General features: G+C 39.6%; 1 protein-coding gene across 1 annotated transcript; it reads left to right on the forward strand.

Moving 5' to 3' along the window:
• Positions 1-497: 497 nt before the first annotated feature.
• hic1 (hypermethylated in cancer 1) lies at positions 498-11396 on the forward strand. The gene is made up of 2 exons (XM_077722962.1): positions 498-663; positions 5495-11396. Exons 1-2 carry the CDS (start codon positions 612-614, stop codon positions 7690-7692), a joined length of 2250 nt encoding a protein of 749 aa, XP_077579088.1. The 5' UTR covers positions 498-611; the 3' UTR covers positions 7693-11396.
• The last annotated feature ends 4982 nt before the right edge of the window (positions 11397-16378 follow it).

Raw genomic sequence — 16378 nt, forward strand, 5'->3', positions numbered from 1 at the left:
CAAGTCTGGGGAAAACATGTAAACTTCACAGAGTGAGGACCAACCTGGGACGGGCCTCTTGGGAGACAAATATCTGTTCAATATCTATTTTTCTGAAGCTGCTGAACGAGAAAAGACAGCAGAAAGGCCTGTAGAAAGAGGAGTCTGTCTCTTTAAGACGACAAGCTGCTAGAAGTTCAAGTTGGGGTCACCCCAAGTTCCTGCCCTCCGCGTTACCTTCTTCGTTTTTATTATAGACTGACATCACAGTGGAGGCGAGCTCACAGAGACTCCATTATCATCATCACCGCGCGTTACTGCCTCTCCAAAATAGCAGAGGAAATTAGTAGAAGAGGGAAAAAAATAGGGAGGAAACTGATGCTTTTTTTTTACTTTGGATAGGAGGCGATGAGAAAAAGAGAGGAGGGGCAGAAAAGAGAGCGAGAGGGAGAGAGAGAGAGAAAGTGGGTGGGAGAGGAGGGGAGGGGAATGGATGGGAGGACGTGAGACCAACGACGAGAGCGTTCGTATCAATTAATAATGATAAAAAAGAGCTGGTGAAAAGGACGCTGGCATGGCTGTGTGGAGGCTGGCACTCGGGACGTCAGATATGACTGCGACAGCCTGCTGACATGATCATTGAGGCAGACGCGGATGGGATGGCAGCAGACATCGGGCATGCAGGTAAGACAACTTATACTCTTATTCTTCCAAAAACAGCAATATACATTAAGATACATAAATAAATATATAAAACATGTTCTGTCGACTGTGCTGTAATGTCACGCGCTGTTTGTTGTTTTCAACCTGATTTATTTGTAGTGCTTCCCCTTTAATGCAAAAGTTGATTTAAAAAGAATAATACTCTTAAAGAAAAGTGAGTGAAAATAGAAAGTAGGTATTGAAATAATTTAAAAACAAATGGAAAGTGGATGATCATTCTACTGATACCTCACTATATTAGAACATTTTTATGTTGTTGCTTTAATATTGTGCTTATTTAAATGTTTATCCATCAAATCGATATGTGCCGCAGACAAAAATGTCATAGAAATATTTATCTTCTTCTGCATTTCTTTGTTAGTTTCTATGTTATTATGATCTTTCTCAATTAATATTCAAATAAGGAAATCAGAAGTTTGGGATCAAGTGCCACTTATGTAGACACTTTAAAAAAAATAGATCTGTCGAAAAATAATCTATATGAAGGCGTAAAAAATTCACGATCAAGATCATCATTTCACACTTTTCATATGAAGTGATTATTAAAATATTCTGCGTCAATGACTAATTCTAAATTACTGAAACAGTTTATCATAAAAGTGTCTGAATGTGCCACTCATATTATCCCCACTTTGCAATCTTTTTGCATTTAAAAGTATGTCTGTAACAATCCGTAACTTTTCTTAACGATAGGGAGCAGGAAAATGCATCAATCATAAAAGTTTATGATCGACATGCCACTCACACTTTTGTGTTAAAACATAAATTACATCCTCAATTTGATAAAGGAATCAGAAAATCCAAAAACTGTCCATTTCACGCTTGTTCGTGTCTCATCTTCTGACATTAACATTTACTTAAATTGATTTCTACGGCTTCTCTATTCCACAAAGTAGAGAAAAAACGGTGATGTGTTACACTTTACCGCAGTGTCAATGGAGAAATTTAGTTTCTTCACATTTTCATGCTTTTGTGTTTAAATGGATACAAGTGCTTAAACTGGTAGAAATTTTATTCATTGATGTGCAATGCTAAAAATGGAAAAAAGTGCAAAACTGCAAAAAAAGTGCGTTGTCATTCACAACTTGCAGTTAAAATATATTTTTTAATTTTTTATTTTTTTTACCAAATGTTGAAGTGAGCATTATTAATAAGCAGTCCTTAAAGATCCAGGCCTTCGAACAAGTTATTGAAATACGTTTTTTTCCACAATTGGACAGTTTTTATTTAAATGTACTCAAATACAATTCTTGTCCTTTGTCACACTAATCCTAAAACGTACAAACAAGAACAAAAAAAATTAAGAAACTATATATGTGCCACAAAAATTATTTTCCAATATTTTTTTATCTTGTTTTTAAGAGACTGATGTGCTAAACATTTAAACATCAAATCAACAGAAATATGTAAGCATAGTGAGCAGTGGTGAAAAAAAAATACTTTTTACATATTTCCAGGCTTTTAAATTTCAAAGTACAACATAAACACAATAATTAATAATCATAAATGTATATACAAAAATCAACCCTGTGGAACATTTTCACTTTATTCATGTTTTATAGACTACATATGCCACTTCATTTGACCTGCTTTTATGATGCGGCTTTTCCGATTGGGGTTTCTAACCAAGATACCAGTGGGCTTGCGTCTGTGTGTGTGTGTTCAAAATATTTAGACTCTCATTTTCCTGTCATATTTTCCCTTTTAATTTCTGGCTTGCTCTCTGACAGCTGGGGATTTTATTTGTCAGCGTGACTTTGTGTACTGTTAACATGTCTCATTAGTATACAATGTATGTATGGTTACTCTCTTAATGGGGTAAAACAAAAGACGTGTCAAAACAACATATGGGGGGAGGATGGATATACTTATGCGTGTGGCATGTGTGAAGAAAATATGTTAAGACGCTGTTTGAAACCCTATGTAGTGAATGCCACAGGCTCTTTTTTGCACCCAACTTGATGGTAAACTGACATAGATAGTTAGATCTTACTTCATAAAGTTCCCCATGTTATTTTGTCTCCATTTTCTACGATGGTGTGCTGATTTTTTTCCTCCGCGATGCAATCAGGCAGGAAGTTAACTCTGACGTGCTTTACAGATATGATTTAAGTATGACCTTTTCACCTTTCACTCCTCTGAAAAAGCAAAGGGGGGGGGGGGCTCCTTCTTCTTGCCGCTAACCTTCCCGTAAAAATTTAAAACATGCAGTCTACCATCTGACACATGCAAAATCGACTTTTTTTTTTCATTTGCACTTTTGCGGATTCTAAAATGAAGCGAGCCGATAGCGACGTGAAAGCAGATGTCAGCCCAGCTTATGTGTAACCAGGGATAAGTGCGTTTAGTCTACTGCTCTCCTTTAAAACTGCCATTAAATAAAGATAGTTGATACGTATTTGATATTAATTTGATGCAAGCAGCAAACTGTCATCTATGTTACTTTTAAGTGAAGTAAACACATTTCAAAGGAACAGTTGCATTGCCAAAGGTACTCCATGTGCGTTTAATTTCGAGCCTTTTACATTTATATTTACGTGAGGGATCCGTTGAGGATGATTAAACATTTGGAGGGGGAAAAAAAGAGTTTTATTTTATGGCAAGAAAGTTGTCCTCTTCAACAAGCAGTAAGGTCTTCCGTCGCTGTGTGTCGTCACACACCCTGTGATTGCTGCGAGAGTTCAAGAAAGGGGTATGCTTGCTTGGCCCAGTCCGATTTGATGTGACCGCCGCTGAAAATTTATGATAAAATATGATGGCCCCTGTAATGGAAAGCAGAAGTGGAAGCGCTGAAAATGACAGCTTGGGAAAGGATGGAGTGTAATGTCAAATTTGTATCACATGGACGACTGAGTTTTTTCCCTTTAGAAGAACTGGAGCCTTTTTAATTATATGCTATTATTATAATCATTTTTTGAAAATGTAAAAATAAGTCATTTTACGCAATCCAACCTTACACCTGAATTTTTTCCCTATATTTAGTCTTTTTGACACTTCATTACTATTAATTAAAGCTTCCTAAAATTAGACCACCCCCTCAAAAATATTTTCTTATCATTTACGCATGCAAATTAATTTAAATATTTATTTTTGCTTCCCCACCTGATGATGCTAAAAAAAATCAACATAACCAAAACCATGTTGCTAAAATCCCACTTTGTGTAAGATTTTAAAAGGAAAGCCTTCACTTTCTGTATCACTCAGTGGAAGAATGTAACATTATATTTATTTATTGACTTGCTTGTTTTCTCATCAAGCATAGAAAAAGCCCCGAAAGGGTGACTGTGTATTGCAAACTATCCTCAGATGCTTCTGCTGGAAAAAGACGCATGCTTCATGCATGATGTAGTTTACTTTAGGCCTGATGGAGGACAGAAGTGGTGATATTTGACCGTGTGTAAATGTGTGTGTGTGTGTGTGTGTGTGTGTTTGTGTGTGTGTGTGTGTGTGTGTGTGTGTGTGTGTGTGTGTGTGTGTGTGTGTGTGTGTGTGTGTGTGTGTGTGTGTGTGTGTGTGTGTGTGTGTGTGTGCAGTGGATCCCTGAGGACTGAACAGCGTGAAGTATTGCATCTTTTTCGCCGTAAATGGCAGCCAATGAGTTAAAAGCATTGCGGTCAAGTACGGCTGGTCTTCCCGTCTGATAAATGTTAGTCAATGTAATTTAAACTATTTTAGCAATGAGAATGATCTTAACCCAACCACAGTATTTGAACTCTTTCAGTGCAAAACTTGATATTCATTCCATTCATCCATTTCAACTAGGAGGCCTATGATTGGCTCATTTTGTCAATCCTCTCACGAAAAACAGATTTGACATCTATTGCACCCAAAAGGCATAAAAAATAATAATATTCTTAAATTCCACACAAGTAACCTGTGAAGCTAAAACCAACAGGGGGTTCACATATAAACTTAGTCTAAACCAGTCAAAATATTGTCAACAATGCCAGAGTTGAAGTGAATCCTTAACAGTAAAAAGAAAAGATACAGAAATAGCATAAACCTAAACAATACTCATCTTGTCTTTTTGTGCCCACAATAGTTCACTTACTGACAAATCTATTATTCTATTGTATGAATGGCAACAGCTGGGTACACAGGTTAATTTTACTGTCTGTCATCTAGAGGAAGGGTAATTTCCTCTCACATTGTTCCTCTTATCACTATACTTTGCTGGCATAAATAAATGAAGAAAGAAACCAGTCTGGGTTCTGTTACATACTGAAAAGTTAAGGTTCATTTACTGTATAAAATACGCACCTCAGATGGGCATTGATTGCGACACAATATAATAATATATTAAATTTTTTTTAAAAAAACACAGAAGAGTCGTTCTATTTGTTCAAATCTCTTCACAAAGCTCCACCCAGCCTCTACACCAACTAGTTTGGGGTTTTATTTTGCCTTTTGACTTCTCTCTCACCTTTCGCTTGCTGCAGAGGGAGTAAACGCATGATGGACAGTTTTTTTTTTCTCTCCTCATGATGAGAAAAGCAGCCAAAACGCTCACCTTTTTCCTTTCTCATTCACCCATTGACTTTCACTGATATGCGTTTACCACAATTGCTCTAAAGCCTGCTTGTTCTGCTACAAATTGACAGGTGGATAACAATTCTGCCTCTGAATTTTGTGGGACCACACAATTATTGCTTGCATTCATAATTTGTTACAAGCTTCTCCCATTTTGTTATGATCTGTGGCCACACTTCTGAAATTCAGGGCCCATCAAGTTCATTATGTCTGCCTTTATTTTAAAAATCCTTCAAGTTGACTCTCACTACTCTGTTTGTAGGTGGAGGACTGAAGACGATGCTGGATGCCATGGAAGTACCAAGTCACGCGAGGGATCTCTTGCTGCAACTCAACAGCCAGCGGACCAAAGGATTTTTGTGCGATGTTATAATCGTGGTGCAGAATGCTCTTTTCCGAGCACACAAGAACATTCTGGCTGCCAGCAGCCTGTATTTGAAGTCTTTGGTGGTCCATGACAATCTAATCAACCTCGACCACGAGATGGTGAGTCCCGGAGTCTTCCGGGTCATTTTGGACTACATTTACACAGGCCGCCTCACTGACGGGGACCCCGCGTCTCCCACTGAACCCAACTTGGGTGCTGTTTTGGCCGCGGCCAGTTACCTGCAGCTACTCGATTTAGTAGCTCTGTGCAAAAAGAAACTGAAAAGAAATGGCAAGTATCCTCCTCGCAACGCTCCCGCATTCCTGCCTTATGCAAAGTTGGGCGGTCTGGGTTTAGGCAATGGAGGCCGCCACACGTTTTCCACTCCTGTCATTCAGGCATGTCCTCCAGCGGGAATTATGAACAGCCACACACCTCGCCCTCCCCCGCTGGAGGATCTAGTTCCCCATCGGTTGGCCATCCATGCCGGCGAGCTGTATGCTCCCACCTCTACCCAAGGCCCCCAATCCTTCCCCTCTATGCAGTCGGTGATGCCGCCTCAACTTGGCCTGCGCTCGGCACATCCAGAGAGAAACTGCTCCCCCAACTATGGCCTAGACCTCTCCAAGAAGAGTCCTAACTCCCAGTCTCAGCACACTCCCTCCCAGTCCCACGAGGTCAGCACCCACCATGACGATGAGCGGGACGGGACCCCAAACGGACATGGCAGTCCTATGCTGGGAGCCAACGGTAGGGCTTTCCCCCCTGAGAAAAGAGAGGCAACTGATCAGATGAGTGAAACTACTCCACCACGGTTCCCCCACCAAAACCAGTCCCTTGGGCCCCATCTTCCTCACCTCCATCGCTCGGGCTCACAGGGGGGCGACCGCTTCTGCCCGACAAGTCCGGACACTCTCACCGAAGGTGGAGAGGCCGGAAGAGAGGTGGGGAACATCTACCGCTGGGTGAAACACGAGCCACTACCGTACACAGCCGAGGATGAGGATGAAGATGAGGATGAAGAGGAAAGAGGTGAAAATGGAGAGCGGCGGCACAACCATCATAAGGAGGAGAGCGAGGGGCCGGATGACAAGAGTGGCTCTGGCACCGAGGAGACCGGCAGCAGCGAGGGCCGCCCGTCACCTTCAGGACCCATGGGGAGGTTCCACGTCCCGTACGAGCCAGAGAGTTACGGAGACAATCTGTACGTGTGCATCCCCTGTGACAAGGGCTTCCCCAGCTCAGAGCAACTCAACGCACATGTAGAGACCCACACGGAAGAGGAGCTGTTTGTCAACTCTGGCGGAGATCTGGGAAATGGCAACAATGGCAAGAACATCAGCAGCAGCACCAACGGCTATGGCGGGTTAACTGGCGGTGGGACTCACCTGGACACCAAGTCCAACCAGGCTCTAGTTTCAGGGTCCATCGGGGAAATGATTCGTCCTTACCGCTGCTCCTCCTGCGACAAATCCTACAAGGATCCAGCCACGCTGCGGCAGCACGAAAAGACCCACTGGCTCACCCGACCTTATCCTTGCAGCATCTGCGGCAAAAAGTTCACACAGCGAGGCACCATGACACGCCACATGCGCAGTCACCTCGGTCTCAAACCCTTTGCCTGCGACTCGTGTGGCATGCGCTTCACCCGGCAGTACCGCCTCACCGAGCACATGCGCATCCACTCTGGGGAGAAGCCATACGAGTGCCAAGTGTGTGGCGGAAAGTTTGCCCAACAGCGCAACTTGATCAGCCACATGAAGATGCACAGCAGCGGGGCGGCGGCGGGCGGCCTGACCGCCGAGGGAAAGCTCAAGCTAGACTTTGGAGAGGGCATCTACCCCTTGAGCAAGTACACCGCCGAGCATTTGGTCCTTAAGCAGGAAAAGGCCAATGAGCTCCTCCTCCAGGCGCAGCACCAGCTTGTGACTGACCCCAAGGTCATGGAGAGCCTCTACCCGCTCTCTAAGCTGGCGTCGGAGCACCTCGGTGTTCTCGGCCACGACAAGATGGACATCCTGTGCCAAGGCCTGCCAACCCCCCAGCAGGTCCTCTCCGAGGCCCGCACCATTGACCGCTATTCACCCAGCTAAGACCACTGATGACCACTTGCCACATGCAGTATTCTAACGCTATTCACCTCAAGTAAATAACCCTTCTGCACCTCAGACTATGTCGACTGTAAGTGCCTTTCTATGCATCTAACCTCTGAAGCCTCGTACGAAATGGAGCGCTGTGCTTTCTATCCTGTGATCAATGGACACTCGTTTAAGAGCGCTATTTATGTGTATGCAAAAAAACAACAACAACCAAAAAATATTTCCAGCCAGCCTTGAGCCAAAGCATCATATATTTTCAACAAAAACGAGATGTGCTTATTTATTTCTTTTTTTATTTTGTCATCCAAGAAGAAGCTTAAACCCTTAAACCTGAGCTAAGAGAATCAAAAGGACAAGATTCAGGGGTTTGTCCAGGTCTGAGAAAGTCAACTCTTCTGGACTTTAAAATAATGGGAGTTTTTTTTTCTTGAATTTTCTCTATGGTAGTATTTTTTGAGTCACTGATGTTGTAGCGGTACACTCACCTGTCTTTTTTGCAGGTATGGGTTTAGTTCCCGCTCGGTGACAGTGCGAATGTGACTGACTGTGAATGGTTGTGTCTTTTTATTTGCCCTGGCTGTGATTGCCCAGCAACCACGTCAGGCTCTAGTCTGCCTTTCACACAAATTCAGCTGGCTTTATATCCAGTTTCCCATAATTTTGAGTTCTATTGATGATCTATATATGTTCGAATGGTTTTAATTTGGGGTTATTAAACACTTGATAACACCCCATCATGTCCCAGCATGCAGTGAATTCTTATTTTCACTTTCCAAAAATCATTTCCATTTCTGACCCAAATCTGCCCTTAGTGTCTCGTCATTTTGAAGTAAGGCGTGGCTTGATGCAGCCTCGTGATCTCACCGCTGTGAAATGATAGCACATACATATCCTAGTGGTGAACACACCAAAAAATCCCTAGCCTTCAGCAGTGGGCGTCGCCCTTTTACGACAGGAATAATTGCCCTCTTCAAATTGATTAATCGCACAGCGCCAGTCCGGGATTTGACCCTTTGGTGTCACGTCCGCCAGGCCTCACTACCGTTGACATGCCAAAGTGAGTGTTTAACGCACACGTGCCTTATCTCCCCCCTCTATTTCACACACACTTAGCAAAGCCGCTAATCTGTCAGCGATACGAGCGAGAAGGGCCGGGTTGTAGTCCGCCCCAGCTGTTGGGCGGTGGTAATCCCTGTGAAATCTCACTTTCTCCTGGACAATTCATGCACATAGCGTGCCATTTCATGCTTTCTATCCCCCCAGTGTTATTTACAACATCAGATGCCTCAATATCATTCTCTTTTTCATTCGCATGCAGATATTTTAGCCCACAAAACAACAATGAATGGCATTTTTTTTTTGCATTTGTGGGCAAGAGCACTCTGAAAACAAAAGAGCACTTGAAATTTGCAGGTTTGAAGGCACTTACTTTTGTTAAAATATGAATGTGTATCCAAAAACTTTTGCTTTCCTCCTTTTCTTTTTGTCTCCACTTTGCGCAGCCCTTAATTCAGATTGTCTGACCACTATAGAGCCAACGTCAACCTCAGAGGGTGAATGTGAAGCCATAAACACACTGTGACGGACTGAGTGACTTTTGCCTCACAAAAGCTAACCGCAAAAATAACCCTGTGCCTTCCATTTAAAACAAAAAAAAACTTTTATTTTTATGTAACAGTCATTTTAAGGCAGTGGTGGGGAACCTTCTCAAATTCATGAAAAAAAAATCAGCTAAGATCTTGTGTTTCAAGCCTTTTTTTGCCTTTTTATAGAAATTCCTTTGAGTATTTTTATATTTCTTTTTTGTAATCCATCTGCGTTCATGTGTTCCCCACTGTTGTTTTAAGGACCTTCATTTGTGTAGTAGTATCTGTCCTATAGTAAACTTGTTATTTCATGTCACTTTTTCTTGTCCAACCAAAGTACTAGACACAAAAATTGGTGCTTACCTCAGGACCACACATACATGCTTACTTACAAAAGCCACACCGTTTTTCTGTTTTTTAACCTGTGGATATTGTATGTTTATACATTAGTTTTTTTTTTAAAAGACTGATTACATTTGGTATCACTCTTTAATGTTTTTTTTTTTTGTTATCATGACCTGGATGTATACTTGTCATTGTATTGCAAACAAACACAAAAAAGAGACGTCTTTGGGGTAAAACAGTGTTACTGAGCTTCAAGGAATACACGTACACAAACTTGAAGCATAGACACGGATATAGGAGGCTTTTTTCTGTTTTATTTTCAACTGTGATATGAGAGTGTGGGAACCTTAACCACTCATTCACTAGTTTAATGAAGCGGACCCCCCACCCCCATTGAAATAACACACACTTTCCAATGTTCCCCTAAATGTGACTAGAGAGGGGAAATGTCAGATAAAACTTTTTTTTTTAAGGAGAAGCTGCAACACTCTTGACTGAAATATACTTATAATAATATACGAGTACTTTAAAAGTTTAAAAAAATACATTTCAAAAAACATCTCAACTTTATTTACACATTGCCCTCCGTCGCCAAAGTTGAGACATTAGCGACTCACTTTTAATAACAAATAAAACTAATGCCTGCCATCTGTCTGAGTAGGATTACCTATCTGACAATAAGTGATTGGGGTACTGATGTCGATCCCCTTCTGGAGGAATCCGGGGTCCGGAAACATTTGCTTGTCTGTTTATACCATAGAGGCATATGAAGCGGGGCCTAATACACGTCTTGGGAATTAACTCTGGCGTGAACGAGACAAGCCGAGGAGCAGGAAGTGAACTTTTGGCTGTGATGCAGGATGTGTAGAAGCAGATAGAGAAGGACAGGAGCCAGGGTGAGAGCAAGCAGGGCGGAGCCCGAGCCATTGTCCGCCTCGCAAAGCCCACATGGACTTCTAAAATGCTCCATTCACAAAACAAGTCAACGGTATCTTTTCTCTTCCTTCCCCTCTTTTGCTGTTTTTTTTTTGGAATCAACCCGTGCTCGGTGTCACGGTGAGACGGCCGCACGCACTGGAAAGCATTCAAGCCTTAGGCTTAGTGGCGGGATGTTGTGGATTTATCGCTGTGGGGGGAAGAAAAAAAATGGTGCGGTACCAATCATTTAGATGGGCTACTTACCAGGAAAATTACAGTATAGTTATTTCAAACAAAATATTCCTCTTTTAAAGGCAATGTTATGTTGTAAACCGCATAGACTTCAAAAATGGTTTTTGATTCATTGTAACACTTCACAACTGTAATAACATTTGCATAGAAATAGCAAAATATACCAGACAGAGTCAACTGGAGAAATTACTTCCTTTTACGTTAACCACTTGTTGCCGTGCAGAGTTCATAGGTCACAGCCACCACTGCAATTTAATGTAAGAAAATATATAGATACTTATCTTAATACCCTATCAATTTTATGTCAAATGGCCACGGGCCTTGAGTGTGACACTTGAATTTTGATGATTGACAATTATAACCATCATTATATAGAGAGACGAAAAGGCCGAATATTGCTAATAGTGGAACTTTATTATGATACTTTAACATCCCCCAAAAGTCCCACATTGGCCCTCACCATCTACTAAAGACAAGCAGCCCCCACCCGACCACGCCGCGATCCACTTACTTCCAGCTGTTGCTCATACCAAAGATGACACTTGTCTAAATGTTTACACCGAGAACTACTTTCTTTTTTTTTTGCTAAGCCCTAATCAATTTTTTGAAACCCAGCCACCGCATACGTTTAACCTCTTGTACAAGAATGATTCACCTCGCTCTTGGTGACCCATTAAACCCATTAAAAGCAGAAAAAATGTGTGATAATTCTTAGAAAGATGCCAGTAAAGTAAACATGTATGAAATTGCACAATTGCGCCTGAGTTTTCTGCTGCAAAGCAGCCAAGTCATGCATCTAGATGAATGGAATAAGAGGGAAAAGAAGGGAAGCCAGAAACTAAAGCATGAAAAAGTGTTAGGAAAAAAAAGGGAAAAATAGCATCACGCCTCGCCTGCTTTAGTTTTCTATTCGGTGAACTTGAGGAGGCGTTTACCTGCAGGAAGTGATTGTCAGACGTTGTTGCGTGCATTTGTCATGTTAGTTTGCCTTCACGGTCAACATTTAAGCAAATCTGCAACCTGATGAGTAGCAAAAGTATAGAATTTGGTTCTTTTTCACTCACATTGTTTGCTGTGAGACCTTCACTTGAATTTAGTGGGATTTTTTTTAAAAGTACTGCAGTTTGATTCACTTTTTTTTAATGTGAGGGCAATAATTATCTAAACTCATTTTTTGCAAACCCTCCTATTTCAAAAACTGATTTAGCTATTGCCATCTATGGAGGTAAATGAGTATTGCCTTTTGAATATGAAAAAAATCCGATCTTGCTATACAATTGTTCCATTTTTGTGTGATATCATAGACAAAATGTAGCAGAAAATATGTAGCATTCTTACGGAAATATATTACTTTCATTTTAAGGTTCATATTACTTTTTGCATATATTGTTTTGCAGTACACACTTTTTTCCTACTAAATTCTTGTATGGTAATGTTCATTGAAATTCATGACAGACCAATTTCTCTCATTTCTTCTCGAATGGTGTTAACTACTTGCACATGTAGACACAAATACACGATTGGACCAATGGTATAATAAAAAAAAACTTCATAGATGGTTCATACATTATTTAGGGGGGTGCTTCCATTATTTGTTTCTCCCCATTTTTGTGTAAACATACCGTGTTCATATTGTGATGTAGACCAGAACGAAGGCATACGAGCAGACGCACTCTCACGCTCACACACGGCTGGCCTGCAGACTCCAGATTAGATCAGCTTTAATGAGGTTGCCCTGTATTGCGTTTGGAGTGTCGCTTCTTGTAGAAAAAGTCATTATTAAGGGGTGGGCGATCGGAGGGAACACACTGAAACACGTGCCAAGATCTTACACAGCCTCAGGGTCCTCCTTCTATACACACAAAAACATACACATGCAGTAGAGATTATATGCAGGATTGATGAGGTTGGGTGGGTGGCTGGATTGTGATCTAATGAGCAAGACTGCTTGTGCCCGACTGCGTTGTGGTTCAGGGAGAAGAAGGTTCAGCTGTGGGGCAAACTGCCACGCTGATAAAACACAAACACACGCGTTTGCAACGTCTTAATTCAGTTGACATGTAGCTGTTTTTGTCCATCGGTCACCTTTTATAGCAATAAAACCAAACAGTATTTCTGACTTTAAAATAAAAAAAAAATGTCAATATGCTTTTAATGAAATGAATGTATTTATTGCATGTTCAAATGTTTTATAGTTATTTTTTTTGTGTACATTTCAACTGTGGATTTTTTTCTATATGAATATAAAATTGCATTTAATTTGTGATTCAAAAATGATGTTGATAAGGTTTTTAATTTTTGAAAGCCAATGTGAAAACCCGTTGCCATTTATGTCACTATACTCAAAATCTTCCTGGCAATAAAGTCCAATTGCATAACAAATTTCTGAGAAAGCGTCTACTTTGTGTTGATTCGTCTGAAAATACATACGAATCATCTCTACTTCTACAAATGACATTTTTAGGTTATGTAAAGCCTTGATAGTTCCAATATTCAAAAACAATCCAAGTCAACCGCCCCCCGACACACAGGGTAGTGATAAAGATCGTGGAAGGAATTATGCTAATTCACTGTAAAATATACTTCTGAAGAAAAATCCAAGTAACAAAACCACTTCTGGAACCGATTACTTAAGTAGAGGCACCATTGTATTTAGTCAATAACAACCTTGCATTAACTTTACTTTCATTGATTTGCTGTCATGTAATTGGACACAATTGTAGTTTGATTTGGTCGGATGTAATTTTATATATATATATATATATATATATATATATATATATATATATATATATATATATATATATATATATATATATATATATATATATATATATATATATATATATATATATATATATATATATATATATATATATATATATATATATATATATATATATATATATTTTTATATATATATATATATATATATATATATATATATATATATATATATATATATATATATATATATATATATATATATATATATATATATATATATATATATATATATATATATATATATATATATATATATATATATATATATATATATATATATATATATATATATATATATATATATATATATATATATATATATATATATATATATATAATATATATATATATATATATATATATATATATATATACATAATATATATATATATATATATATATATATATATATATATATATATATATATATATATATATATATATATATATATATATATATATATATTACATTGAAAATATTACAAAAACTGAAACGATGAAAGCATTTTTGCTTGATTTGGCATGAAGTCAGATTGACTTTAACACCAAATTAGAAAGTGTCTGGATGTCTGTGAGTGCATTCCTTCACACGTGTGCGCCTCATTTGATTCAGAGAATTTTAAATGAATCTCATATATCATGCCACGTCTGCATGCAACAATCAGCAGATCCATTACTCTGTCAAGCCTCACACACACACACACACACACACACACACACACACACACACACACACACACACACACACTACATACACATGCTTTACCACAGTGTGAAAAATTCCCATTATTGTTATTATTGTTATTATCAGTGATGCCTAAAGAGCCATCCAGATGTTTAGCATGAATCAAACACGACGACAGATGAGGTAACTGGGAGAAATTAGCAGGTGCATCATGTGGTTACAGCTCATGTTTGACATATTAACACGGACTCACTTCCTCAACTGTACATGATGGGCTGTCATCATTGGGTTCTTTGACTGGATTGAATAGTAATTCCTATCATAATAATAAAAAAATAAAAAACAACATATTCATGGGCCCCGACAGAAGCCATTTAGAATTCAATGACAGTATTGGTGGAGCTGCACGAGTTTCCTGTGAAGATAGAGCTTTTTTATAATTCAGCATGAATGGATAGAATCACAAATGCAATTATGAGAGAGGCTGTGATTGTTAATTTGAGTCAGAGTGGTGACACATTCTCTGTGTTTTTTTTTTTTTCCTTTTCACACTACAAAAACAACATCAGGTAAAATCGACAGCGCGGATTGAAAGCGTGAAGCGGAAGGAATGCGTGTCTATTGGATGATGGGACATGAGAAGGGCAAAGGCGGCGACTGCCGAGTCATTTCAACTCAGTCAGCTGTCAGCGCCGAGAGGAAGCCATTAGGAAGTGTGCTTGTGTGTGAGTGTCAAAAGAGTGCGAGGGAAAGTGAAACTAGAAAGGAAAGCAAAGATCTTCTTTAAAGCCAAACAACCCATTTAATCAGCTCCAAATACCCATGGGCTACATAAACAGAGCTTAATAAAGAGGGAATTTCTCATTATGAGAGCAGCCGGTATGATAAATTGCCCTAATGTGCACTCGTCTAATACATTTGTCTAAAAATTGTACCTGATTGTGACTAATAGTGTTAATTAAAAATAATCTGAGTTCAGTTTACTTAAAGGGAATGTAAAGTCGAAGTAAAAATGAATAAATGGTTGGATCGTGGGTAAATTAACCCTAACCTTGACAAATTTGAATGAATAGAAAAGTTTGGATTGTATTTTAGTTTTCAAATAGGTTGAAAGTTGAAAGTTTTGCAATTTTTTTTTTTTTTGTAACCTTGTGCAAACGATGAACCGAATTACTCACTATTTCGCCCCTTTGAAAAAGATGTTTCAGCGCAAAGTCTGTAAGAGTTCACAACCTTCCCAGTCTGGAAGAAAGAAAAATTGACATTCCTAGAAAAGAATGCTTTGATGACTTCCTCGCCCTCTCATGAGTGTTTTAATTAAAAAAAGCTTCTCTTTTGTGAACCCACGTCACCACACCTTTTTATCGGTCGAGTCAGCGAACGGGCAATGACGAGACACTGTAACATTTTCCCAGCCGTAGACGTTCAATTTAATGAAACACAAAGAGCTGGCATTGAATGATCATGTTTACATCCCATTGATAGTAACAGATGTCTAATCTATTTGGACTGGAGGGCTGGCTATAATCGAACGTTCCCAACTAATGAGATAAAAGTGGAAAATAATACCCACTTGATTCAAAATGGGGAATTCTCAACACTTTAACTGTTACATATGACGGAAAATCAAAATGTCGACTATTTTTAGATGACAATTAACGACGAGTCTGCGGTTTCTGTTTTAAAGGAGCACGAGTAAAAGGAAGCCTTCTTGGTGACCTTTCCATGTTGTGTGTCCTGGCATGTCTAAAGGCGTCTCTTCCACCCTCCCTCCACTCCCTAAAAGTCAATGGAAAACATCTGCCCGTGAGCATAGTGTGCCCAGTTTGGTTCAATCCAGTTGAGTTCACATCTACCGCTCCCATCTTCTTCAGCGTCCAACGCGCTCCCTTGCGCCCCGTCCTCAATTTTCAAGAGGTGGAGCTCGGGGTGCAGCTGGAAACAAAGAAGAAGTGTGCATGGGAACATATTCCTCACCCACATGTGAAACGCTCCCCAATTTCCTCTCAACTTCTGGGCCAGGAAAACGTCTTCCTCTCAAGGGTAATGCTGTGCCCTTTTTTTGACAGGCTACCAAACTACATGAAGTATTAAGCAGTGAAATTGT

The sequence above is a fragment of the Stigmatopora nigra genome, chromosome 8, assembly GCF_051989575.1.
Source record: "Stigmatopora nigra isolate UIUO_SnigA chromosome 8, RoL_Snig_1.1, whole genome shotgun sequence".
NCBI classification, from domain to species: Eukaryota; Metazoa; Chordata; class Actinopteri; order Syngnathiformes; family Syngnathidae; genus Stigmatopora; species Stigmatopora nigra.